Source organism: Habropoda laboriosa, unplaced genomic scaffold (genome assembly GCF_001263275.1).
Source record: "Habropoda laboriosa isolate 0110345459 unplaced genomic scaffold, ASM126327v1 scaffold22, whole genome shotgun sequence".
NCBI classification, from domain to species: Eukaryota; Metazoa; Arthropoda; class Insecta; order Hymenoptera; family Apidae; genus Habropoda; species Habropoda laboriosa.
In genome coordinates this window covers 361,819-388,702 of record NW_017100261.1, presented here as the reverse complement: position 1 = coordinate 388,702, position 26,884 = coordinate 361,819, and the positions used below count along the sequence as shown (strand labels likewise).

The window sequence follows — 26,884 nt, the reverse complement described above, 5'->3', positions numbered from 1 at the left end:
TTAAAGCCTCGAGAACAACGTTTTCTTCGTACCTCCACGGTGTCTGTTTTTTTTTTTATCGTGGTCGCGCAAAACAGATCCACGGTTACCTTGCAACGGGTGCCGTATAATTCGCGAGCGTCCCGATTAACAGACAGCCCGGATTCGTGGAAAGAGTTAAGCTGAGAGGTGTATCGCGAGATGTTGCCAGGTTTTCGTAGACGACACACGGATTAAGAACACGGCCAACTCCGTGCGAGTTTTCCGAGAAATCGCGATAAAACAACTTGCTTTGCCCACAGACTCCGGTGTCCCTAGAAGCGCACCAATCGAAAGATATAATTGACACAGATAACTGTGTTCGATCGGTCGCCATGCGGAGGAATGTTTTTGCGGCAATTGGCGAGCTCGCTTCGATCGTTACGGAACCAGCTCCTTGCCGTACGGTAGCTGATACCAACGGAACTTGCAATAATCCTACTAGGTGCTGACTATTTTTATTATGCATCTAGCGGTTAGACTGTTAGAAATTGCGCCAATTGTGGGCTAACCCGAGCCGGTTTTCTAAACAATATTAACCTTTGCAGCTCCTATCTGCTGTTCTTCTCACGGGGGGCTATTAATACAGCTCGATCTAACGTAAAAATAAAACATTTTCAAGGCTCGTACAGCTGATGGAAGAAATACAGCGGGGTCGTAAAGTAAAGGTCGCGCCCTACGAGTTTCAACGGGGATCGAGATGAGGTTAACCTGTCGAGTTAAAATAACCACTAAAATTTTCGTATTATTTCACGTTATCAATTTGTAAATTTATCGTCGAATAAAACCGTTTTCGTTCTTCATACGCGATAAATTCGATCCAAACTGAAGCCCGTTATCTCTGTTTCGAGCAGTTGCGCAAGCAAAACTGCAACTAGAGGTTAAGATATCTCTCCGTACCTCGCTTGCTCGCACGTTTATCAATCTCCCATCCGTAGACGTTCGAGACGTGTGTTTACATTGACCAACTTTACGACCCCCGACGATATTTCTTGCACCGGCTATACGTCACTCCGGGATTCGATCGGGAATGGGACCGTAAAGAAGGGACGAAGCGCAGGCGAGCCGGGGAGTGGGAGGTGCGCGTGCGCGCAAAAAAGGCGAATCGTCGCTTCTTACCGAGGGCGTAACGCGAGACAATCCGATCTGATTACCAGCGGCGAGAACAGCCTGCCCCGGGAACTATGCGTCAAAGCAGGCGTTTTACCTGCTCGCAGGCGGAGAGTCAACGAACGATCTTAACCCGTAAATGTCGCCTACAACGGAACCAGTTTCGTCCCGTTTCACGCACCGCGTCCCGTGGCATCGATACCGGTGACGTCAGCGTTAACGGGGCGCGAGCGAGCATCAGGGCTGCATCAGTGGCGGCCGTGCCGCGAAAGGGAGAAAAACTCGGTTGCAGCGAGGAGGAGGAAGAGGAAGAGGATGATAGAGAGAGAGAGAGAGAGACGGAGAGGGTAGAAAGTAAAGTAAATCGGTCAGAGAGTGTGGTGAGAAGGGAATCGCGAGGGATGGCGGATCGATAGTACGACCTTGAGACTCGTCGTCGCCTCGGTACGCCCGAGCTACCTCCGGTTCTCATAAAAGAGAATTACCGTTGGAAAGAGAGGACAGAGCGCGTGGACGTATACACACGCGCAAGTTCTCTGGGTCGACATTGGGGCAAGGAGAGGGGAACGAGCAACGAAAGAGTATGGGGAGGTGGTAAAGGGAGAGAACCTCGTGCTGTGTACAGGGTGCAAGGGAAAAGACGAAACAGAGAGAAAGAGAGAGAGAGAGAGAGAGAGAACGAGGGAGTGAGAACAAAAGGTGGTCGAATAATCCGTACGATGCGGTGAGGTGGATGCGAGTTTTATTTCAAGTAGGTACTTTCACGGTATGCTCGTCGAATATATTTTTCTGCGACCGCCACCACGCCAGCTATTTACGTACCACGCCCGCGATAATGCACACTTCTCCGCCGATCGCTGGCATCGCGTTCACGTTCGGCCATTTTGGATACACGGTGACGTCAGCGACAGAATCCGGGAAACGAGCTCGCGGAGAAAGGCGTGTCATCCGCCGCGGCACGGCAATTTTCCCTGCTGCGCTCACGTACCCCCGTGATCTCAGACCGCATCGATCAGCGGCTATTCATCCGCGAGCTCGTATTGGACACGCTCGAACATCTCCCTCTTGTATTTTTATACACATGTACGATAGAAAGAGAGAGAGAGAGAGAGAGAGAGAGAGAGAGAGAGAATGAGTCGAAAGTATCCCGGGTGTTGCTTTTTATTTCAACGAAAATAACAATGAAAAACAACGAACAACCATTATAGCAAAGCCCAATTTTCATTCAGAATAGATGGGTTCTTTTTTTCCTATTTTTTTTTTTTATACGACAGAAAGGACAATGCACGAACGCGCTGGGAAACAAGAGAAGGAGCATTCACCGCGTACCGATGTAACCTCGCGTTCTCATCGGAACAGGGAAACTTCGACGTGCATCCGGTGCATGCCATTGTGCGACCTCACGAGCGTTGGTTCGTTCACGGTTCGTACGTGTATCGGCTTGAAACCGAGTAGCTTTTTTCGTACCACCGTGGTTGTTAACCCGACTATAGGCGGAGATCGAGTGCTTTTAATTATAACGGACGAGTATCATAGGTCAGTTTCGAACGATCGATAAAGATTCGAACGTATGACGAATCGTTGGTTAGAAATTATAATAATTATTAAGGTATAATGTTTCGAGAATATACGATCGATTGCAAGTTGTTTTTACCACGACAAACAGAATACAACGCTATGTTAGGTAGGAAAAAGGTGAACAGCTTAACGAGGATTATTCTGCTATAATGTAGTACCTATCTCTCACGAACAACGGCTTTATTACTTTACGATGACTTGCGCCGTCGCACGTGAGAAATAATCACATTACCGAAGAACAGCCTACAGTAAATCCAATCAATTCTCTCCTTCTATCAATGTAAGGAGAAGCTGTGCACGTCCCAGTTTCTAGAACTATCCTACAGAGACCCGATACACACGTTCCCGTCTATGACATCAATACTGCCTCGTGCATATCTTACGGAAACTAAATAAACACCGTTTATCTATGGTCGATAATGCTTGCACATCAATACCGACGGGAAAACATAAAATAGACGAATCCGAGATACACATCGGGGTCAAAATCAAACGGAGAAAGTTGTGCTCGAAAACACAACGGAAGACCGTTCCTACCAATACCGGCGACCTAACCCGACGGAAACGGGTTTACATAAACGTACAACGATGAATCATCGATATAATTGGCGAAGAGAGAAAGAGATTTTGCTCTCCCTTCGTGTCTACTCCCGCTCTCTAACCTACGATTTCTGCGAGTGGCACACGGAACCCGACAAAAGGAGGAGAAAATAACCAAGCAGAACTTTCTTTCCGACCACACATGCGAGGCAAACGACGAACAGATAGCTATCAGGTGTCGCGTCGCGATTGCGCTCGCTTCCCCTTAGGCGGCCGCGGAATTTAGATAGCGACGCTTCTCTTCCGGCTGCACCGCTTACGTAGTGCGTAAAGGCGTTACGTAACGCACGAGAAGCAGACCGAGCAGAGCGTAACAATCTATCGGATCTACGCACGGTCGCCGCGCGGGTGAACGTTCGGCAATGTTCGCGCGAGCTCGGCTCTTCTCGACCGCCGCCGTGCCGCGCGGCGGCTCGACAAATTTACCATTGTGCCTCGTGTGTATACGCGCCCTGTGTTACCGCGTCTCCCTGTACACGCCGCTACACAAGAATTAATAGCCATACAATTCTTTTATTCCCCAAACACTTTCACCTTTCTTTTTTCTATCGCTCTCTTTATATATATCTCCGTCGAATTTTTACACCGTTCTTTCAACGGTTTTTCCAAGCGCGTGTTTATTTCACATTGTCAACAAAGGCCGATGTAACGTTTCGAACGACGCGACGCGCCAAGCGTTCCCATCCATAGATCACGAAACGGATACATAGTTCGGAACGCGCGGCGGAATCTCTGGCGGCGCGTGACAATCTAACGTTACGTATTCGCGCGGTGCATCGAGCGTGTATTTTCTTCGTTTCCTTTCCACGAATGCACGCATATACGCGGCGTCGTTTTTGCACAATGTGCACCGATCTATCCCAGCGGCGTTTCTTTCACGTGTGCGCGCGCGCGCGTCCTTTGAGAAACCACATTTCACGCGAGCCCCGTTTCTTGCGATCCGTTCCGTAATGCCGTTGTTCATTTCTTTTTTTTTTTTCTTTCTTTTCTTTCCTCCCTGGTTTCCTTGGTCGACGCAGCGCGGCACGATAAACGGAGCCCGCACCATGGCCAAGACGAGAGGCGGCATGGCAAAGGTCAAATATTTCAAAGCTCCTCGATGGAATTATTTAACTAGTCCCGGCCACGCTGGTTCGAACGGCGTAAAGTCATTATAATTGCCCGATGGAAGGACTGGTCACGCGAACAATACCCGATGTAAACGTGCCCTAGTGTTCGATTTACGCGGGATTCTTTGTTTACGTGGACGAAAACGAGCGTCCTCGACACATAACAGCTTACGTGCGCTGCAACATTTAAACCTGTCTTTTAGAAACGTATGACGTATCGCCTCGATCCATCTTACGCGAGGATCTATCTAGATCCGTTGCTTCGTTTTTTTTCCCCCTCCCTCCTAAATCCTTCTCTTTCTCTCTAGCGCTTACGAGACTTTACAGGTAGATTCTAAAATTAGAAGATGACTGTGGATTTAACAGTTTTATCAGATAGAGGTAATCTCACTTTCCGCGTGCAGTTAGCGAAATTTCATAAAAATTACCAAAGTAAACCGGCGTACGACGATTCGGTGGGGGAAGAAAAATGTTTTCGTCGGAACGGTACGAAATTCGCTGATTTCGTGTCTGAATAATCGTGGGTCAGACGGATCAACGCCCGTATAATTCCCGTATGACGTCCCGATAACCAGTCACTCTACTTTTGCGACACAGTGCCGTAGAAAATACTACGGTAATAAATTACGAGAACGCGCAGATGGGTTGAACACATATTGTAGAAAGTAAGAATATAAAAGCTCGCGCGAAAGATACACACGATCATCTTCACAGGTACACTCGTGATCGTTCTGTTTACACGAATTCGACAAAATACTTTTTTCTTTCTTCTTTTTTTGTTAAGTACATTTTACGTGTTGTTTACACGATGAACTTTGTAAAACAGGACTTCGACTCAATGGTATTTACGATGATATCATAGACGAACCTTTGAATGATTACGATAAGAACGAGCACGAATGAATTACGACAACCTGTTAATATTATATAATGTTCGTGGGTAAGATTAAAAACAACAGTTACGTATCCCGACAAACGCGAGGCGTTTCTAAAACCGGATTTTTCGCATTCGTTTAACACAGAGAACCTTTTCCAGCGGGAACACCTTCTCCGGCTGGTAAAAGTTCGCACCCGCGCAACACCATGGCATAATTCCTATCTTTAAAGCCACGATGATCATCGTGCCGTGGAATGTTCCCGCGAGATGACCGAGCTGTCAAACGGACAAACATACGTGTAAGATGACGTCGGTGTCCCGATAAACTACCGATAGTCGCGTTATTTACCAAACATACCAACTAATGTGTCATCGTAATTAAAAGCGCTGTCTAATTCGAGCTGTAAGAAATACCCGTGAACAGCTAAATCGCAACCGCGAAATCACGTCATAGTGCTATTATATTGTATTTTCTTTGGCCATTCACGTGAGTGACAAATTCTGAGTCACATCTGCGAATAAACGCCACGGAACTATGGCAGTTGTTCGTCAGCCAAACACTTCCTTAACCTTAACGCGTTTTTCCGTTTCACTGTGAAGTTACGGTCTGTAGGTGAAAAGTGACCCGAAGATCTTATTTTTATTACCAGCACGCCATTCTCAAAATAACTTGTTTTGCTCAGGGAGCCGCAAGAAAATTTTCATTATTCTAAGTATAGTATTATATTATGCTTTATTGTTATTATTATTATTTTTAAATTCAAAATAATGTCTGGTTAGCTACGACGTTCAAAATTTTCAGACGACGACATTCATTTTATTTGAATTATTTTAAACATTTGAAGCACTCCGGTGACTGACGACCACCATAAGGGAAGATAAACTTGATAACAGAAAAAATGATTAAAAAAGTAAAACGATGGGTCAAAAATGACCCGAAGACGTTATTTTTGTTACCAGCACGCCATTTTCAATATCACGTCAAGGGAAGATATAAACTTGATAACAGGAAAAGTGTTTGAAAAAGATAAGAAGACGACGGGTCAAAAGTGACCCCAAGACAGCACTAGGGCTAAAACAAGGTCCGTTTCACAGACCTCCATAGTACGTTGTAGTCGCGCGTTGGAATCGCGTCCTTATGAGGAAATCGGGACGTCGACAGGACGAGGAGGCTGGTCTGCCGGATTTCACGTTATCCCGTTAGCAAGCTCGGGGCAGCCGCGGAGAGACGCGGCCAGACGAGACGCGACACACCGCATCCATCACCTACATACGCGCATAGATTGCGATCGTTTTCCGTTCCCGTTTCCCATCTTCGTGCTCGGTGAACCGTTTGCTCCTCCGCGAATCGCGGTGGCGTGTATACTTGGTTTACACGAGTCGCACACTGACCTGGATACATATGTCGCGTCGTCGCGAGTTGCAGCCTGGTATCTCTGTTAACTCGTCAGCCTCGATTAACCGTGGTCACCGAAAAATTTCGAGTATCACTCTCCGGTGCGGCGCGGCGCGGCGTCGCCACGGACCGTGACTATCGGTGCCGTCTCGACCCTCAGGGAGAACTCGAGTGTGTACTCGTTCCTCCGATCATCTAGCTGAACCGGCTCTCTTGCTTCGGTTAGCCTCTCCGAGTGTGCCCCATAACGGACGTATATACATGTATATATACATCTCTCTGTGCAGCTCACGTTGGCGAAAAGCGGTGAAACTCGAAGACACGTCGAAACGCGTAAATTCAAGCAACCGTGCCTCTCGCGGTTTACCTTTTTGTGAAAGTAGATCTCTCTTTCTCGACGGGTCGCCAAGCGTAATTCCGTCCTTATGCAGCGGCAAGATTACGCGCGGTGCACCACCGATGCCCGAGCGAGCATTCTTTTCCACGCCGCCGAGAGAGGACATTATGCATAAACGACGGCGACAATGTGCCCCGTGTGGCACACGGCGCCTACCTTCCATTCGTGCCTAACAACCACCGCACGCGTTACTTTCCCGCAGCGCGAGGAATTATTGCGGCCCGTTGGCAAATGGGTGTGGTAAAGCGATTTCGCTTGCTCGTTCGCAACGTCCCGGCGTCGTCGATCCACGCCAAACCGATTTTCTCGCGAGATCGCGGTCATGTGTTTTTTTTTTTTTTTTTTAGTGAAATTTATTATACCACACGTCCGAATATAGTACAGGCAACCCTCCCATAACGCGTACCGCGTTATGAGAGTACCGCGTTACAGGAGGGTTTACTGCAATAGAAAAATTCATGCTATAGGGAGACTACTGCTTAAGCTAATTGAGTTGTTATATAGAGAAATAACGTTATAAGCCTGCCGCGTTATATGAGGACCGTCACAATTTTTGTTCCGCGTTATGAGAGCACCGCGCTACAGGAGAACCGTCGAAATTTTTGCTCCGCGTTATAACTTATTCCAAGGGTCCAGGACTACTTCCAAGAACGAATCTACCTGGCTGGTACAGGTTCGAGAAGAATCTTGGCGGACTATACAGAGTGAATAGATTCTCTGCGCGTCCTTTCAGAAGAAATGACATCAGCGATATTTTCAGTAGCGCCAGATATCTAATATCGGACATCCGTTGTAACGAAACCTGAGATCGCATTGCCGGGGTATACGGCATAAACAAACATAATTGTTATCTCGCGTGTCTTATTCAACTGTGCTGGTCGAAGGAAGTGCGCATTACCAGAGTTTATCGAGGTAGGCGCGTTATCGAAGACTTTCCATTATAAAACGTGTACGGCTACTTTATATCAACTATCGAAGTGAATGATATCTAAACTGTACGGACATTATGGTATCTAATGCGTAGCTTGTTACAAACAGCTCGACCGACAGACAAGTCGTCGAAGAAACGTCGTGAATTTTATTCGACGAGACGACGACGACGACGAGGCTGTCTCGTAACTGTAGAAGATACGGCACATCCGTCAAGGTGCCGCTCTTGGGACCGTGAGAAAACAACGTGCGTAGAATGTGTGTACAATGATAGCACTAGCTCGGCTTGCCCACGAGGAGAGACATGGTTTCGCGAGTTTCGTATCTGTGATGTAACGCGAATCTCTTTCTTCGCGTTCCTTACTATTCGAGAACGACCACCGTGTATACATATATATATATATGTATATTATACCTGCGAAACGCGTCTCGGGCGAAATTCGAGTGTCGCCGCCTTCTTTAAAATTCTACGCCGCACGTCGCCGTGGTTATCCGAAATTTGAATTCACGGATCGAGGTCGAGACGTGTCAACTTTCGAACGTTTTCGCTCCGAGAGAGAAAAAAATAAAGCGAAAAAGTTGAAAAGAGAAACGAGAGCAAGGAGGAAAACACAGGGAACGGCATAACATATGAACGGTTGGCGATTTGTTAAAAAAAGCCGTGACAGCATAGACCGCGATATCTGAAGTCGCGCGATTTCTCTGGCCGGCGAGAGCAGAGCGATCGAATCGAATTTTGCTGCCTGGTGTGTAAGTTACATGTGACACGTACACACGAGGAAGCATCGTGAACGAGATTAGCCGACGCGCAGGCTCGCTGTCGACTTTTCAACGACACCGAACGTGCTAGAGGTTGGACTTTCAGCTTTGCGCGATTAATTCCTACCGTGGATAACTAACGCGAGTCATCGGTGTGTGTGACGCGGAATAGCACAGTAGAATAAGATGCTCGGTCAGACGTTTACGTCCGACTGTGATTTCGACGGTCAACCACGATCGTATCTCTGTAAGCCGGTAGTTTTATCTAATTATTTTCGTTAGTCGCGTGCTGCTTTCACCGAGATATGGATAAAAAAAAAAAGAGAAGTACGACAACAAAAAGCACGTCTACGTAACCACGACGAAATTTTTCCATTAACCGGCTCATATTATCGTCACGTAATTACCCGTGAGGATTGTTATTCGTCGGAAGCTACCTATCGGTGATCAATCAGGAATTTCAAGCGGTGAATGAACAGAAAGAGAGAAAGAGATAGAGAAAAAATTGCGAGAGAGAGAGAGAGAGAGGAAGTAGATGGAACGTGAATCCGTTCGGGCGAAATTACGCTGAATGTTTCGTCGCATAATGCTCGTCGTTATACGTCGCTGCTTTTATATCGCGCGCGCTTAAAAATCAAGCCGCTTGTTTACGACTTCTGTTACTCCTCCGATGTCATTGGAAAATCATTTCTGGCGAGTAAAAAACCAACGGGGGAACGTTTATCGAGGAAAATATCGCGGAAAAGGTAGCAATGGCGGACGAGGCGAGATGCTCGTGGGCGTTGCTCCACTATTATACCTTGGATGGGCTAGAATTAGGTCAACAAGGTGTCGGTACGTGCAACGAACTGGGTCACACACCCGTTTAACGCTTCTTCACACATGGCGATTCGATCGAGCGAGCCCGTCTTTCTCGAAAATAACGAGACACACCGACGGGGAAGGGAATCTCACTTTTTTTTTTTTTTCGCACGAAGAAAAGGAGCAGAGCGTCGGAATTTGCTCGAACGACTATCTTATCACGAATGTTCCCTCCGATACGCGGCCGCCCGCCGAGAAAACATAAACAGAAATTCGTTCAGCACGCGCAAATAAACGGAGATTGCGAATTGGGACACAGATCGACTCCTATCTACTCAACTCTTGTTTGTCACTTTTTCGTTAACCCTTTAATTATGGTAGGCGTGTATACACAAGTCGTAAATTTTCGGGAGACTTTTATCTGCTGAAAATTCATTCCGCGGGAACTAACAAGTTTACTAAGGATTTACAATGCTCCGCTAGGTTTGAGTAATAGTTAAAAAAAATCTATTCGAAATTTATTCGAAGCAAGTCGCACAGCCGAAAGGTTACACCTCCGCTCGATAGGTAACAGAAGAATTTTCTAAACGCGGACGATGCGACAAGGAAAACATCGAGCAGCTACCAGCATCAGGACCTCGAGAAACGTCTCAACCAAGTCGACCTTGCACTTGACGAAACTATCCACGTGGCTATATCCGCGCGATGACGACATCGATGATGTCGGCACGGCCACGAGCGGGCGAGCAGTCAGGCAAAGACTTTCGTTTTCGTTTTCTTTGGAGGTGCACGTCGCCACGAGTCCTTGACTGTGCCAGCTCCGATAATGCTACTCGCGTAGTAAACGCGCTGCCTCTTATCGCGTTCCTGCATTCGCGGTTATCGTTCTACGCTCGTGCGATGTGACTCACTTTCGAGAGCTTCGCCATCGTGACTTTCGTCCCATCCTCTGCGCCGTTCTCGCTCTGTAATATTCGATATTTCCATCCAACGCGTGCGAGCGATGCCAACAGAGCTCGGCGAACATATAAAACACGCCGCTGGCGAATCTCGAACGTAGCGGCGCGCTATAGAACCGTCGCGACCTTGCATATTAGAGTTCCGAGAACGAATCGGTGCATCATCGGCGAATCAATCGTGCGACCATCACGCCCGTTCGTCGACTCTCTCCGAGAACTTGTTTTTCGACGTGTTTTTCGGACACCGCTCAATGAATCACGCGGCTCGTTCGCGACTTTTCCTGGTTTCGTTAGAGCTAATAACGCCTTGGATCGAGATCAACGGCGGATTCATCCGATACGGCGTATTAATTCGAAGCTGATTCGGCTCACGGTTAAACGGTCGCGAGAGGCGCACAGTGGTTGAAGTTTGCTCGCGATGACGATAATTGTTTGTCAGATTACGCGTGCTATTAGTGAATGGTGTATTATTGAACCTGACTGCGAATAGATTTCGATGTTAGAGAGAAGGGGAATGTTATCGATTATCCGTGACTCTACCAGTTCCTAATTTCATCTCGAGGAATCTTTAATAAGAAACGTTTAATCGATAATGAACGTGTCTTTTCATTCGCGCCGGTATTTTTAGCCGGTCTATTGAGGAAACTCTCGGTATTCAGATTTTCCCGTGTTCAACACCGGTGTTATTCGTATTGAACAACGTCGACACGAAATATAACTAAATTGGTAAAGGATCTCGTGCACCGTGTACCAAACAAAATAACAACATTCCGCGATAATACGTTGCGTACACATTGCTAATTTACATGAGAATCAGATTGAACTCGATTATTATTGGACAACACACACACCTCTCCCTCTCTCCTCTCTCTTCCGCCTAGATGTTCGTTGTGCAAAAAGAGAGAGAGAGAGAGAGAGAAACGGAACATTTAAGGCCGGGCAGAGCGGCGAAAGAAGTCGTCGACGAATGGAACAATCTGGAACGTGCGCTAGGCAATTATTTCCCAGGCAATTACGATACCACCGTTTATCTGCTATTTGCTCCAACACGATGGCACACCTGGGGGATTATTAGAGGAGGTATCATCCGTGGACGCTTCGCGGGGGAAATTAGATCGCGTACGGCGACTGTGTAACCGGAACGTGGGTCACACTCTAATGGCGAAGCGTTTAAAATGGGCGACGATCGCAATTTATTTGCATAGCACGTGGCCCGTCGTGGGCGACGACCAGGAAGCGTTTGCACGAGATCTCGAAGCATCGTCGACGATCCTTTCCCTCTCTCTCTCTCTCTCTCTCCTTTCTCTCTGATTCGGGGCACACCCGTGTTACGCTTCAGAGTGGTATACAGTGCGTTTCTAAATTGCAATAAACTAATTGATGAAATTAACGAGTTATTCGAACTTAAGTTATTATATACAAGATGGGTTATAAGTGGCTCGATGAAGATGCTATTCTATTTCTTTATCGTAAACAGAAAGCTCTGTGGAAACGTGTCGTTTATTAACTTACACTAGTCCACTGGTTCTCCTCCATCTTTGTAACACAGAAGCATTAAGCGTGTCGTAAATATTCCGGACGAACAGGTTTTCGAATTCAGATTTAATACCGTCTTTTAAACGTTTCTGATGCTGAATTTTCAATAAACTCTTGTCAATGAAGAGGCGAATTAGTGCTAAGCGACTTATCGCCCACCTAGAATTATGTTAATAGTCCTGTGTTTATATATGTCCAGGCGTATATTTAACCTGTTAACTCTGTTGACCTTTCAAACTGAAATTGAATCTCTCTGGACAGTAATTAAAAGTGAGTAAGAATTATGACCAATTACTTTCTTTTCCTTCCTGCGTATTTCACGTTCGATACAATTAAAAACGGAGTATCGTGGAAGTACCTAATACTTGTCGCTGCTTGCTCACTCGTCCATAAAAATGCATTTATTTCGTTCTTTCGTTTAAATAAAGATAAGCAAGAACTTTGAATAATTCCAAGGTTAAAAATTGACGATCCCTTGACATTATCATTGAAAATTCGGACCGTTGAAAATATCAGCCATTTCGCAATATGCATAAGCACCCACTGATAGAGCTACCAATTCCAAAAGCAATGCTCCATTTCCCCTACAAAATCCCACTCGGCATCTACTTCTAACTCAGAAACACCGAATGTACGACGAAGCTAGGCGGTCGGTCGCCATGTTGGCTACGAAGTCGCCCGGAAGAAAGAGGCAGCCTAACTTCCGGTCGGTACGGAGCAGCGCCTTTCGAGCGTTCCGCGTAAATCACGGTGAAATCGAACCACCGAGCACGGGGGAACAAGATTCGAGAGTAAATTTCGATCGAGGTAAGGAAAATGGGTGGCCTTCGCGATGACCGTAGGCCAACGACACCGGAATAATGCGACGCGCAAATATTCGTGCCGCCTGAATATTTAACAGAGCCGACGACGTGCGAGTTCTCTCTCCATGGCCAGAACGCCGGTGTTTACGTTGACGAGCGGAACGCTTATGGTACACCCGTTCGCCTCTCTCTCCTCCCCTTCTCTCTACGCTATCGTCAAAGTAAAATACTCGATGGCAATTAATTATGCAAGCATCGTACACGACCGAGCCCGTTCGTCCGTACGTAGCGTTCGATACGTTGTTTCTCTTCTTGACAGACGAAGCGCGATGGATGTTCCTTAGACAGGATCTCACGCGTCGCGCACGCGACCGCGTTAACAAACTCAATCAAACGAACAGAGCCCTGACGAATATACGTATGTACGTGTAGAACAGGAGTCGATCTTTCCGACGATATCGATCGGACGGACAGCCCGCGAAGCGCGCGCTCTTATGCTCCTAATTGGAGATACTCGGCAGCACACGCGAGAGGTTTCCGCGCGCGGCACCGAAGTATCGTGTTACGAAAGGTATATGCCAAGTGCACTTGTAAGGTATCCCCGGGGCTGGTCGCTCGCATAGCGAAACAGACTTCGGAGCGGAGAGCAAGGGACTCTGCTCGATGAAACCGCGAAGTCTCTCCACCTCGGGCTCTCGTTTCCAGAAAAACTCGTCCGTCTGTCTTTCCGACCTACGCGATGCATAGTAGGTATAGATACGAAGACGAAGAGTGTACAGGGGCTGGACGAAAGGACGAAGAAAGATGGAGAACTCTAGCGGAGAGAGCACACTCCCTCGATAGCAGGTATATAGCTGTCGAAGCTGTGACGAGAACCTTCGATTTTATCGATAGGACACGCCAAGCTTGTAACGTGTCGCGTTAATCGAACGATGTTGACGACCTTAACGAGTGAGCTTGTGGTTCGAGCTAGACTCCACTCTTTGTGTCTCTTCTGGACGATACGTGCTGTCGGCCATGAGAGTGTAGAGAAAGAGAGAAAGAGAGAGACGCAGCTCGCAGGGCGGGAGGGAGGAGGGATGATGGCTGGAGAGGGCGGTAGGGGTAAAGACTATATTGATCACTGACCTTTCCTGCGGCCGAATGGTCCGAAGAACGTGCCGTTCTTGCCGATGACGTTATCGTCGATGTACTTGAGCAGTTTCGTGGTATCCTCCCCTTTTTTAGCGGCGATCGACTTGACAGGACGCGGCGGCGCGAGCCTCTGGCTGCCGCTGATCAGCGTGCTCAGGCTGACGGTGTTTGCGATGGTCGTGGTGAACGTGGTGGCCGTGGTCGACGTCGAAGTCGACGCTACGGCGGCCGGTTGTGCCGCTAGACCGGCGCAGCTTGTGCTTCCACCGGTAGGGCACGTAGTTTCCTCCGCGAGGGAGTTGATCCTTCGCTGCGATCCACTCCAGCTCTTGCCACACGAGATTTTCACCGAGCAGCTCATTCTCTCATAGTAGTCGGGTACCTCTCAGTGTGCATAGTAAGGGAAACGACCAAGCGATGCACGCGGTAACGTACCCGATCGTTGCATCAACTCTCTATACGTCTGTTCTTTTTTTCTCTTCTTATATACCTCTGATGCACACCCAAGGGAAGTTTCAACACACCGACTGCACACAGAACGACGAAAATACTGAAAAACGCGTGTCTCTTCGACCAGAGTATGTGTATATATACGTGTGTGTGCGTATATGTATGTCCTTTCGATTAGAGCTTGTCACTTGTGTCGAACGGTAACAGCATCGTCCGAATGGGAAAATAAATCTTTGCCTCCTCTGTTCGCTTGCCCTTTTTCTTCGATTTCTCCTGCACTCCAGAGCACACGTGTTTATCACTGGAACGTTAATTAGAACACGGTACGTGGCGGGTGGAACGTAAGGGTTATCGTTGTCGTGTACCGATTCCGCGAACGTACAGATGAACGAACAAAAAAAGATGGAAAGAACCAAGTATAGCAAGGCGCGCGTATCGCGTGCTAATCGTCCGTTCAAACGATCGCCACGGGCGTAGATAGAACGTGTTTCACGACGATCTTCTTCCCTCTTCTTTTTATTACTCTCTCTTCGAATGTTTCTTCTATCCTCTTCTACTTGTTTCACACCTTTCGCTCGTTCTCTGAATGGCGAAGCTTCGATCGATCTCGTAGACCGATCTCTCTCCTCTCTCTGTACGGACGAACGGCAAGGTACAAAGTTGTGCACTCAGCCACCGCCGACGTTCCTTTCTTCCCGGAACGTCACGCGATCCCCCGTGACTGTCCCTAGTGTTTTGCGCGTTTACAATAGGTTAGCGCGACGAGCGTCTGATCAACTCGGGCTCTGACTACTTCCGTGATACTTGGGGTCGAGCTACGTGCGCACTATGGACACGTACAACCTCGTTCGATGCTGAGGCGAGACTGAATGTCTAGCGGACGAGCTGCCCGGTTCGCCAATGACGTCACATGGCCACGCAGGCGCCGTCGAGTCTCGCTTCGCTTCGGGGCATCTTCTCTCTGGGTCGGCTTGCGCGGGGTACCGCGAAAACCTGGACCGCGTTTTTCTGCGAATCCAACCGCGGATTCCTCTTAAATCGCGCGCACAAATTTCGCGATCCTCGCTTTTTCCTTCACGGCCATTTCTCTCGAAAAGCTCCGAGAGGTATCACGGATATCGCGACGAACCGGTGAATAGAGCAATTTTTTCTTTTTTTTTCGAAAAATTGCCAGCTTCGAGATTTCTCGAATAGAGACGTGTTGTACCCAAACTTTTTCACTCGCTGCAAAAGGACAACCGTTGGATGAAGAGGAATTTGTATCAATCAGCGAAAAAGAATTGCGAAGTAATTCTCCGTGGGGAGGAGGGATCGTTAAAAAATTCGCGTCACGGTGAATTTTTGAAATTTAATTTCTCGTGGAAAAGGTCCTCCGTTTGAATGACAAGCTTGCCAACTCGGGACAAATGTGTATAAATAGATATCTCGTGCTTGAAGAGAAGAGACTTATTTATGGAGCACGTTCACTTCAAACTCACTTCGTTACCGCGTCTACTCGAAATATGTAAATGTTGCGCGTTGATTTATATTCAGAGATCCGCGCGCTGGAAGAGAAAAAAAAAAAGGAAAGTAGGAAGATGTACTTTTTTTGCTTTTCTTCTGCAGCCTGTAACGATTACATAAATTGCTTCGACGTTTGCTTTTCCCGATCCTTTTAACGACGTCTGCTTTTTTCATTCTTATCCGATGTTTCTCTCTCGATAACAAGAAGAGGCAGATCGGAGAGAGAGGAAAAAAGAGCAGCAATTTAAACGAGCATCTCTTTCGTTCGTTCGGGTACAAGGATGAATTTGGTCGCAGATATCGACGGCTATTTTCTTCCGCGTCATAGGCGGACAGTTATTCGTGTAACCGCTTCTTTCCCGATCTGTACTCGCAATCAACGGCCATACGGCCCGATACGACGAATATAGGTCACTCGAAGACACGTGCGCGTTTCCCCATTAGGCAAGGAACAATTAGGATCGTTAGCCGTGAATTCAGCACGGCATTCGCGCTAATACATTCCGAGGAGAGAGACGCGACGCGGTGCAAAGAAAAAAAGTTCGAAATAACGACCAAGAGAAGATCGTTTCCTATTGTTCGAAAACTGTTCGCTCCTCTTCAAGCGTCATACGATGACGCACAAAAGAATACTAATCGTTCGATTGCTCGTGCAGAGATGTCTCGCGAGTCATCCTAGAATCGCCGCCAACTCGTTCCAGCGTAGGAATTAATTAGCAGGAAATAAGCCTATCTATCGTAAACGGCTATAAACGATACGCTTTTTTTCTTCTTCTCCCGCTTCGAACGATTACGCACCTTCGCGTAATTAAGGATCAGTGAAATCTCCGTTTCTGTGTGCACGGCGAAATGTTAGTAAATTATCGTTCGTACGGATCGATAGATTACTTCCGTAAAATCTACGCTCGCGTCCAACCGTGGAAGCCGCAAAGTGCCTCTTTACCTTTCGCGGCGATTCGTGCGAACTTCGCGATTCGCGCGAAACGTCTTGATCCTGGAATATTTGATAAATCGCGTCGCGTTCCCGCGGCTTCCACGTGCCTTCCGTAACATTCCCAAGCTGCATCGCACTTAGGACACATACGCGCATATATGTACGGCTGGTAACCTGCTCTCGTTACACCGTGTTCTCACTGTTGCGAGAGAAAAAAAAAAGCGAAGCGTCGGTCGGCGTGAGTCACGATGTCACGCGAAACGAACGGCCGCGCACAAAGAAATCAAAGAAGGCAACTAAATTCGCTTTATTCCGTTGGACTGTGTGTTATCGCGCTACCTCTGCAATCACGTTCCTGCTACAACCATACACACGATCGATACACACACGACCCTCTCTCTCTCTCTCTCTATCTGGCTATAGAAGGCGTGATAATAAGGGGTACGACGAAGTCACGAGTCATCTGTAATGATTTTCGCCGAATCAACAGATAGTGCAACACATGTTTACGCCTTCAGCTGGTGCTCTTCACGTGACTCTTTCATGCAAATGTCCTTAGCGGTGTGGAACAGTTAGCGGTCGAATGTATGTCAAATAGATGCTGTCATCCCTCTGAAACTCCGACACGTTTAATTTCGTTGAAACACTGCGCGGGAATAATTTCATCGATAGAAGAGTTCAGAGGTGCAAAGGAGAAAGAGAGTAAGAAGAATTTCATCCTGAATCGATAGAGAATGGCAATGGAATAGGTAAGAATTTTCTGTATACGAAAGACAGTGTTAGAATTTAACGATACACCGACACACACGTTCGTCGTCGCCCAAACGCTCCATGGTAACGAATTCCACGCGATTCTTGCGGCTTTCGTGGCTAAGCTCACACTCGGGTTCTGGTTACGCTCGTAGATCGAATTTGGCACGATGCTGAAGTTTCAAACCACGACCAAGGAGGACCTGAAACTGGCCGCGGCCATTCAGCGCAGGCGACAGATAGAAGCTGAACGGAAGCAACGGATATTCAATCCACGATTCAGGAAAATAGGGGTGAGTCCACCGGGGACATAGTGTTTCCGTTGCCCGCCATAACCTGTTGTAGATCGATCGTTCCCCTAAACACAAAAAGAACGATATCCCTCTCTCTTTCTCTCTCTTCCTTCGGATGATTTTTATCGGTGACGCCCGCAGATAGACAAGGAATTCTTGGACAAACAGGTCGCGGAAAAGAAAGAGCAACGTGAGCTGGAACAGGCCCGAGAATCCGAGCTCGACGAGAATTTGATCCGCAGCAGCAACATCGGCTTGCTGCTAGAGAAACAACAAGAAGAGGTAAACTGTCAATTACGCTGGGGGAAAAAAACACGCCACCGGATGATTAATCGTCTTTCGCAGTGTCATCGTTAAAGATTCCAACGCTCGACACATGTATATATGTATATACCAATATACACAAGTCCGTTGTTGCCTCGTTTCGCGGTCGTTTCTTGTCTCTTAGAATATTCGTTCTAGCCGGTGTAACTTGCGTTACACCTTCTCCGTTGATCTTTCTTTTCAGGAAAGACGAAGGATACACAGAGAGATTGAACATTTTCGACAAAACTACCAGCGGGTCGAGCAACGCGAGGATCGCGACACGAAGAACGGCGATGGCGGCGAACCTTTCGGAATGGGTTTCGGGCAGAGGTAAATATTGTCACTGTCAATTTCACCGGTGGGCGAGAACGTGAACCCTCTGCTGCTTGCTTTGGTCGGAAAATCTCGAGGGAAGAGAGAGGAACGATCTCAAATATTTGATCGTGCAACTATGCAGATTCGAGGGCGAAGACTGTAATGGAAAGGATCGCTCGAAGGCGAAAAAGGAAGAGATGAGGTGGTGGATCGAGAAACAGAGGAACGAGCGTGTACAGGCGGAGAGAGAAGAACAGGAAGCCGAGAAAGCGTACCAAGCAGCCGTCATCTCCAGGGACAAGCGTGCTGTGGCGTTAGATCAGATGGAACGGGACTGCCGTCGAAGGTTGAACGAAGCCACCGCGCGATTTAATCGAGCCCTGGTAAGGCTTTCTCCTATTTAGTCCTTCGTCTCGACGAAACAGCCGGGAACAAAGCGACAGGAACAGCAAGAAAAAGATAAGAATCTTATTATCTGACGATTCTATTTTCTACTCGTGAATACACAGACAGTGAGTGCGAGACAGAGAGAGAGAGAGAGAAATCGAATCTCTTCTTTTCACGTAAGATGGAAATCACGACTATTCTCTCTGTGCCAGTTGACGCTTGCGAACAACGAGAAACCGAGAATTCAGATAATTAACGTTCGATGGTTCTCCGTTGCTATTAATTGATTTAAACTAGTTCTTCCCCTTGTTACCTCCATTCCCGTTCTCGCAACACACCAGAGAACGACGCGAGCCGTGGAAATGTCAAAGTTCAACCGAGATCTCGTACAGTTCTCGATACGCCAGTTCCCAACCGCGGAACGAATTCCTCCCGGTGTCTTCTTCGCCGTGTGTCGCGATCTGTCGACGCTTCCTGACGTGTCACGCGAATCTTGCTCCGCACACACGGAATATAAACCTTCCTCGAAGGTGAGCACCGTTTAAAGCGTCGACGAGGTTGCTATGGTCGATGAGCAAACTCGGCGACGTCACCGTGTGGCAGACACCCGGCCACGGTAATAACACGGCGAGAGAAAGACTCTCTTTCCACATGTCCCTGTCCTTGACTTCTTTCCATCGTTCGGAGCTGTCACGCTCCGTTCGACGTGCGTTTTACTCTACCGCTGTGTTTTCCCCCTTTTTCGCGGACAGGCAGAGGAACAGGAGTACCGCCGTCACTGCGAAGCCCTACAAGAAGAGGAGGACAAGAAGGCGGATATCTACAATCACGTGACTGGGGACTTCCTTATGGAAGCCAAAGAGCAGGCGGAGAGCACTCGTGGACCGTCGAAACCGTTGGCCTCGCGGTACAAGGGCATGAATCCGGACGAGCTTAGAGCTTTCAGGGAGGCGCAAGCGAACCAGCTGATAGAAATTCAGGTAAAGTCGGGGGAGGGAGGGAGGGGAGAGAGAAAACGCGGTTGTTTTACGCGGTTTCGACGATGCGCCGCGGAAAGGTTGAAACGGTGCCAACCGATGGTCGTGTGGCCGTGAGAGAGCACGGCCAGGAGGATAAAGAAATTTTGGCGAGCTCAAGGAAAGCTTCTTTTTCAAGAAAACGAAATCGGAGGAGAAACAGAGGAAGGAGGAGTGGGATCGGTTAACGAACACCCAGGCGGAGATAGCTGGAATGTACCAGCGTGAGGAAAGTCGGAAACGAGTGTAAGAATTATGATGTTTGCTGTTGGTGTGGATTTAACCCCTTAACGCTCACAGTTTTCTTAACTTGATGTGCCAAAAATGATCAATTTTATTTTTTTTTTTTTTTTATTTTCTAGGTGTATAGAAATAAGTTTCCAATTTATTAACACGTTGACTGCCACGCCAGATTTGCATGTTTTGCTTTGAGAGCCAGAAGAAAATTTTCATTATTCTAAGTATAGTATTATGCTTATTATACTTTACTTTTTCGTTTCTTTTTAATTCAAAATAATGACGATATTCGTTTTATTCTAAACATTTGAGGCACTCTGGTCACATGTGACCAACGTGGCAGTCAATGCTATGACTTACATTTTTGCAATGGAATAGAGTGAAAGAGTGAAAGAAAATAATTAAACAAAATTGCACTTTTACGAGGATTAGTTGTGCACGTGTAAGGCTTGAGCGTTAAGGGGTTAGAGAAAAATTGGGGAACGAACGAGTTATTTGTGTTGCAGAGAGATGAAGAAGAAGGTAGCAGAGGAGAATTTGAAGCTGGCGCAGCAGCACAAGTCCCATCAGGATTATCTGAATCGTGTTCTTTATGTCAACAAACCGAGTGCTGAATTTTTCGAACAATTCAACAGAGATGCTCGTTAAAATGATATGTTTTTGCCTGATATACCGATAGGAATAAAGTACCTTTTCTATATTGATATGTATATCTGAAGAATGTTGTGAAATGAATAATTCTTTCTCGGACATTATGCGTATTCTCATATTGATTATTTGAAAAGCACGTTTGTTGGTAACTGATAAATTTTTCCGCCTTATGAATCATCCTCGGTCGGTATTATATCATCTGTTTACGTCGTGTTTTACATTTCACGGCGAAGAAAATTTTATAGGCATCGTTTGAATTTTAGGTATTTTCAACGTACCATTTCTCGTTGCAGTGCTTTAAATACACAACAAGATACTAAAATTTTATATGTTTTTATTGACCTTCCTGTTAAATGCGTGTGTTTATGCGCTATCGGTAAAAAGAGCCATTGTTGATGTTTACGCGTTTGGCTTGAACGATGTTGCTTGAAATGTATCGGAGAATATTACAAATATAAATTAAACGTGTGATATATTTCCCACAATGTTTCTCAGCGCGACGTAATATTGCGAAATATAAATTATTTTAGTGATAAAATGCTCGATACAGAGGAAGATGATGCTCGGAAACAAAGGTTAGCTGTGAGGTTATATATCTCTTCGTATTCTTTGTTTTATGTTCGTTAAATTATATTCAATAAATGTCGTTTTTTTACCAGCAACCAGGGAGACGCGATATTCGCGGAACAAAAAGGAATTGTGGAGGATCTTAAGCGGGATTTGCACTTATGCAAGGTACATTTGTTACATAAAATTAATTTTAGATCGAATACATTTCCATATACTTGTTTACATCTAGGTAGAGCAACATAATATACGAGCTGAACTAGAAATTCTACGAAATGAAAGTCAAAAAGTTAACGATATAAGAGAATCCTTTAATCGTATTCATTTAGAAGAATGTGGTAACCAAGATGCACATAAGCAGGAAGTGATAAATTTACAAGAGCGTGTCAGACTTTTAGAAGCAGAGAAAGAGTCAGTTTCACAGTTATGGCATATTTCATTGAACACTATAAGTGCCTTGGAGAATGAATTGAAAGGGTTTCGTGTAGATGGAAAAGGGACAAAGTTTTATCAAGAACAGGCGAATAATATTAAAGAAACTTATTCAGAAGCTATTAAAATGTTAGAAGAAAAGCTTTCACAGGCCAAAGAAAATTTTGTGAAGCACCAAACACTGTACCTTACTAGTAAAGAAAGAACTGATAGTTTATCTAAGGAAAAGGATGAATTGTTGGACAAATTTACAAATCTTCAAAAAGATGCTCAGGACAAAGGTCAGTAACATATTTTTATAATCTGTTACAACCAATGGAGACATTGTTTTTATGTTTTAAAAGACAGGAATAACCAGGTGACAATAGAAACATTGAAGAAGGAATTGGCTTATGCTAAAACAGAGACCAATAAAGTAGTACAGTCTAAATTAGAATTGGAAAGAAAATTAAACGAAGTTAAAAGATATGCTGAAAATGTTGTTGAAAGAGATAGGGAAACAAAAAACAAAATGGCAGAAGCCATTGAATTGATAGAATCTGCAGTTAGGGAAAAAGATTTGGTACTTCATCGTGAAGGTCTTATATTGGAGGAAAAATCCAGGTTAGAACATAGATTAAATATCATAGCAAGTGAATATGATGCAAAAATACAAGAATTGAATAAAAAAACTAGCGATGAAATTGAGTTAAGTACAAAGAAATATCTAGTAGAGATCAAAGAACTTAAAGCAGAATTAAGGGAAAAGACAATGGCAGCAGAAAAAACTCAAATAGAATTGAAGTTTACCAAAGAAGAATTAGGTAAGATACGTAGGGATTCAAGTACAAAGATATTGGAGTATGAGGAAAAAGCTAAACGTATGGAATTTCAATTACAAGTATACGATGAAGCAATAGCTAAAAACAGATATGATGTGGAAATTAAGCAGTTGAAAGAGAAAATTGTTACTCTTGAAGGTAAACTAGGTATTTCCAATGATAAATTATACAAGTTAGAGGAGCAGCAGACCAGTAATATACAAGATCAGGTGAAAAGAGCCGATCGTGAAAATAAAGACTTAATGAAACAATATTCAGATCTAGAGAATAAATTAGCCAAAACATTAGGTGATAAGGAAAGTCTTGTATTACAATTAAAATCATTGAAACACGATTTTGAGTATGAAATACAGAAAAGGGAAAATGAAAGACATTCCCTCGAAAATAAAATTCGGGAATTAGAAGTTAATCTTCATAAAGCAACATGCTCAAGGGAAAATAGATTGAGAGATGGAGTTACTGATGATATAAATCCTTTTCCGTATGATGTAAAAAATAAACCCAGCTTGGATATAACGTAAGTAAATACAAATGTTCAATAATTCAAGTGATACTGTATATAATATGGTTATTACAGGGTAGAAAATAAATGTCACTGCTGTCAATCAGTATTATCAGATCATATGAATAAACTGCAGGAAAAGTTTGACAGGAAAACAAAGGAGTTGATCAATCATGTTCAAGTTCATCAAAAACTAAGTAAAAAGTATGAAGATTTTATATAACCGTGAATAAGGAATTGTCAGTAAGTTTATACTACTTTGTATTTCAGATGGAGAGATGAAGCAAAAACTTTGACAGTTAAATTTCAAGGGAAAAGTAAGGAACTAAAGAACAAAATAAGTGCATTGCAACAAGAAAATAATGAATTAAATAAAGAATTATTAACTTGCAAACAACAACTGGCATATAATACAATGGAAGATATACAAAGGTACGTGTTTATTGAATCCCTACAGTGACAATATACTTTACTATCTACAAACGATTTTTTTTTAGATTTAACGAAGCAAGTGAAATTAGGTGACAATACTTTTTTCCACCTATAAAAGTTTTATAATAGATACTTGACTGTGTAAATATTAGAAGAGTATGTAAATTTATTCACATTAAAAATACATTTTATACTACAGACATATCTTTTATTTTTAATCATTGCCTATCTATTTATAGTAAATTAAATATTGTGCTTACTCTTTCGACACAATGCAGGCTGTAAATAAACTAGGATACCAATATAATTTTTCATTTTCACCTTGTTCATCTAACCATGCCAGTCCCTCTTTTACCATATGATCCAAAGATTTCTGTGCACGACTTGCTTCCCACTTTAATTCCTTGCAAAGCATGGATATTGAAACATACGCATTTCCAGATAAACTAGCTTGCTGTAATACAGCTGTATGATCCATACTTAGTTCCCCAGGAACAGATTGCACCAAGTATTTACCTCTACCAACTGGGACAATGGAAAATCCATTTCCAAAAATTTTTAATTTCTTAGCAGCAGCTAATAAGTCCTCATTTGTGATCTCTTGATGCTCTTTTCTACGACCTCTAGCTTGAATTAACCTTGTCCTAAGTTCATCCAACGATATCAATCCACCATTTTTGTAATTTGTGGCCATACAAACTTCGACAATTTGTACAGCAAGTTCATAATAAAAGTCTCCTATGCCAAGAACTGACCAAAATCCTTTTCCAGAGGCTAGTGGGTCTACACCTATCGATGCACACATTTCCGTGAATTGTCGCCGAAAACGTGCATTCTTTTTTATTTCAGTTTTATGTTTCGTAGCAAAATCTTCTAGATTAATACGAAAAGTTTCCATTTGTTTTGACATTTGCTCAAACTGATTTTCTTGAATCTCGGTTCCCTTATCTCTGTATTTTTCTTGCTCCAGCTTTTGTTTGTGTATTGCACCAACGCCTGCTTTTCGCCTCATCGTGTAATATACTTTATTCCGTATTGCAGATTCTAAATGTACAATTGAAAACCTTCACCGATACAAAATCAAAACACCCTTATTCGACTTTCAAACGATCGGGGTAACTGTCACGTTTCTTCGTGTGTTGTTCCCCGTTTGATAATATAACCTAATATCGACACATACGCACAATAATAAATTTTTTTTGCAATATGTATTCTGATTCTTCAACACACTTTCAACATAAAATCAAAATATCAACTCTGATACTGTAGAACAACCCATATCACGCACGAATTATTTAATAATCAAGGAAATCTGTATTTTACGTGTCAGTCATTCATCGTACTTTGAATCTCTCACACAAGGTGTCAGTTGGCTTCAGACATCAAAATTTAAGCATGGCGTCGGCAATGGAAATTGATGACGAAGAAAACGATTTACCAACTTCGAGTAGTAGTAAAGGGGAGAAGAAACGTTTTGAAGTAAAAAAGGTAAGGTGAAGACGTAGAAAAGTATTTTACAAAATGTACACAAATTCCTGTTATTTTAACCAGTTGATCCGTAAACTCTAACCTCTGTTTTGCATTGTCATTTGTACTATACTCACATGGTTTATTCACACAGTGTAGTAAGAAATGTGAAACTTTTTATTTCAGTGGAATGCTGTGGCCCTTTGGGCATGGGGTATGTATTCAAAAGCTTCGTTACATGCATAATTTTTCATGAAATGTAATACAGTTAATTGATACTTGCAAATTTTATCATTAACTATAGAATTTGTTTTCTTACAGATATTGTAGTAGATAATTGCGCGATCTGCCGTAATCATATTATGGATTTGTGCATTGAATGTCAAGCAAATCAAGCATCAGCCACTAGCGAAGAATGTACCGTAGCTTGGGGTGTATGCAATGTATGCTGCCTATTATTATAGCTTTTTGTTACGATACACATTTAATATCAATTGCAAAAGTAAAATGTTTTAACTTTTTATTTTAATTTTTTGACATTTTTTTCGCATAGCATGCATTCCATTTCCATTGCATCTCACGTTGGTTGAAGACTCGACAAGTTTGTCCACTTGACAATCGAGAGTGGGAGTTCCAGAAGTGAGTACAGCCTGCAACATACAACAAAACGCTACTGGCTTCTTAAAGCTTTTGAAAATTTTTTGTGTGTGGTATAGAGGAAGCACAAAAGATTTTCATAGATACAACGTATATATTCCCTCTGTATATATTGACTTGTAAATAAAATTTTTTCTTATCTGTTTTAGATACGGTCATTAGCAGAGTGTCTCCAGCTGCCACAGACATCAGAACCCTCCAGAATGCCAAAGCCGACGCAGGTTTAATTACTGTGTGAACAAAAGACAAGTAAACAATTTGTTGTTACATCAATCTAGAAAAATCGGTGGCATCTCTCAGAGCGTCCGTAGCAGTTCTTCGAACGTGATAAAGAAATTAAAAATCTGCTTGAAACACAATGTGATTAGGATGCTATTGCACAAGCATTATCAAGTTTTTACTGCTGCACGTATTAAGTTGGAACAGCAGGTACTAAACGTTATCGAAAGTTTCTTATTCTGTCGGTTATGCATTATATGACAATGTAATCTCTTAGTCATAAGGACTCAAATAAATAAAAATCCTAAAACACGTATCAATTTTTCATCGAGCTCGTTCGTTATTATGATACCCTTCCATTAAAAATAATAATTACACAACATGTTGCGCATCTTTATTTTTACGACGTCATCTGCTGTTAAAAAGAAGGACAGAGAGAGTGTCTTACGTCGATGCATTTTTCCGGGACATTTTTCTTTTTTTTCTAACCGAATCTCCCAATGATCCGCTTATCTGATTTTAAGAAATACCGTCTGGTAAAAGTTTTGTCCCTCCGGTCTCTGTGAACGGCGTACCCACGTAATCCACTCTTTCGATCAGCAATTTTTATACTTTAAATAGATATCGGTTTTATTGAGACACGTAATGCAAGGTTGAGTAACGGTTTCTACGTTTCTAAATAAAATATTATCCCTTCTCATTGACTGTTTCAAAACCTAAACCGTACACGTGTCTGCATTAAACGTACACGCGACATTATATAGTATATATAGACGTGTACTACCACGGTTATCGATATTGGTTTCTTAAGATCTAGGTCTTTGGGAAGGCCGTGGAAGTGTATTTTTTTCTCTCTCCTCCCGAGGCGTTAAGCAAAATCAATCTCGCTGAAGTAGCAACGACAGGTATCGTAATAATAGCCTTTACGTTCGAACAGG

The 26,884-nt window shown here is 44.2% G+C and overlaps 5 protein-coding genes across 5 annotated transcripts in view; 3 read left to right on the top strand and 2 right to left on the bottom strand.

Moving 5' to 3' along the window:
* The window catches only part of LOC108572807, a 78,610-nt gene extending 63,312 nt beyond the window's left edge, over positions 1-15,298 (bottom strand). Inside the window, 1 exon segment of the mRNA XM_017935115.1 lies at positions 14,002-15,298. Coding sequence (XP_017790604.1) covers positions 14,002-14,368 — 367 coding nt within the window. The 5' untranslated portion in view covers positions 14,369-15,298.
* A 2,516-nt stretch (positions 15,299-17,814) lies between these two features.
* On the top strand, positions 17,815-20,846 carry LOC108572774 (RIB43A-like with coiled-coils protein 1). Its single transcript, XM_017935055.1, has 7 exons — positions 17,815-17,937; positions 18,079-18,219; positions 18,446-18,573; positions 18,701-18,941; positions 19,698-19,925; positions 20,101-20,207; positions 20,705-20,846. The coding sequence occupies exons 1-7, from the start codon at positions 17,815-17,817 to the stop codon at positions 20,844-20,846; spliced, it is 1,110 nt and encodes a 369-aa protein (XP_017790544.1).
* A 540-nt stretch (positions 20,847-21,386) lies between these two features.
* LOC108572777 (protein Hook homolog 3-like) lies at positions 21,387-23,696 on the top strand. Its single transcript, XM_017935058.1, has 7 exons — positions 21,387-21,424; positions 21,509-21,584; positions 21,649-22,129; positions 22,193-23,186; positions 23,247-23,375; positions 23,442-23,603; positions 23,669-23,696. The coding sequence occupies exons 1-7, from the start codon at positions 21,387-21,389 to the stop codon at positions 23,694-23,696; spliced, it is 1,908 nt and encodes a 635-aa protein (XP_017790547.1).
* Positions 23,697-23,859: 163 nt separating this feature from the next.
* On the bottom strand, positions 23,860-25,003 carry LOC108572690 (vacuolar-sorting protein SNF8). The gene has a single exon (XM_017934962.1). The coding sequence runs from the start codon at positions 24,613-24,615 to the stop codon at positions 23,860-23,862; it is 756 nt and encodes a 251-aa protein (XP_017790451.1). The 5' UTR covers positions 24,616-25,003.
* On the top strand, positions 24,997-26,106 carry LOC108572691 (RING-box protein 1A). Its single transcript, XM_017934963.1, has 5 exons — positions 24,997-25,091; positions 25,257-25,284; positions 25,392-25,513; positions 25,624-25,709; positions 25,877-26,106. Exons 1-5 carry the CDS (start codon positions 24,999-25,001, stop codon positions 25,887-25,889), a joined length of 342 nt encoding a protein of 113 aa, XP_017790452.1. The 5' UTR covers positions 24,997-24,998; the 3' UTR covers positions 25,890-26,106.
* Positions 26,107-26,884: the final 778 nt, after the last annotated feature.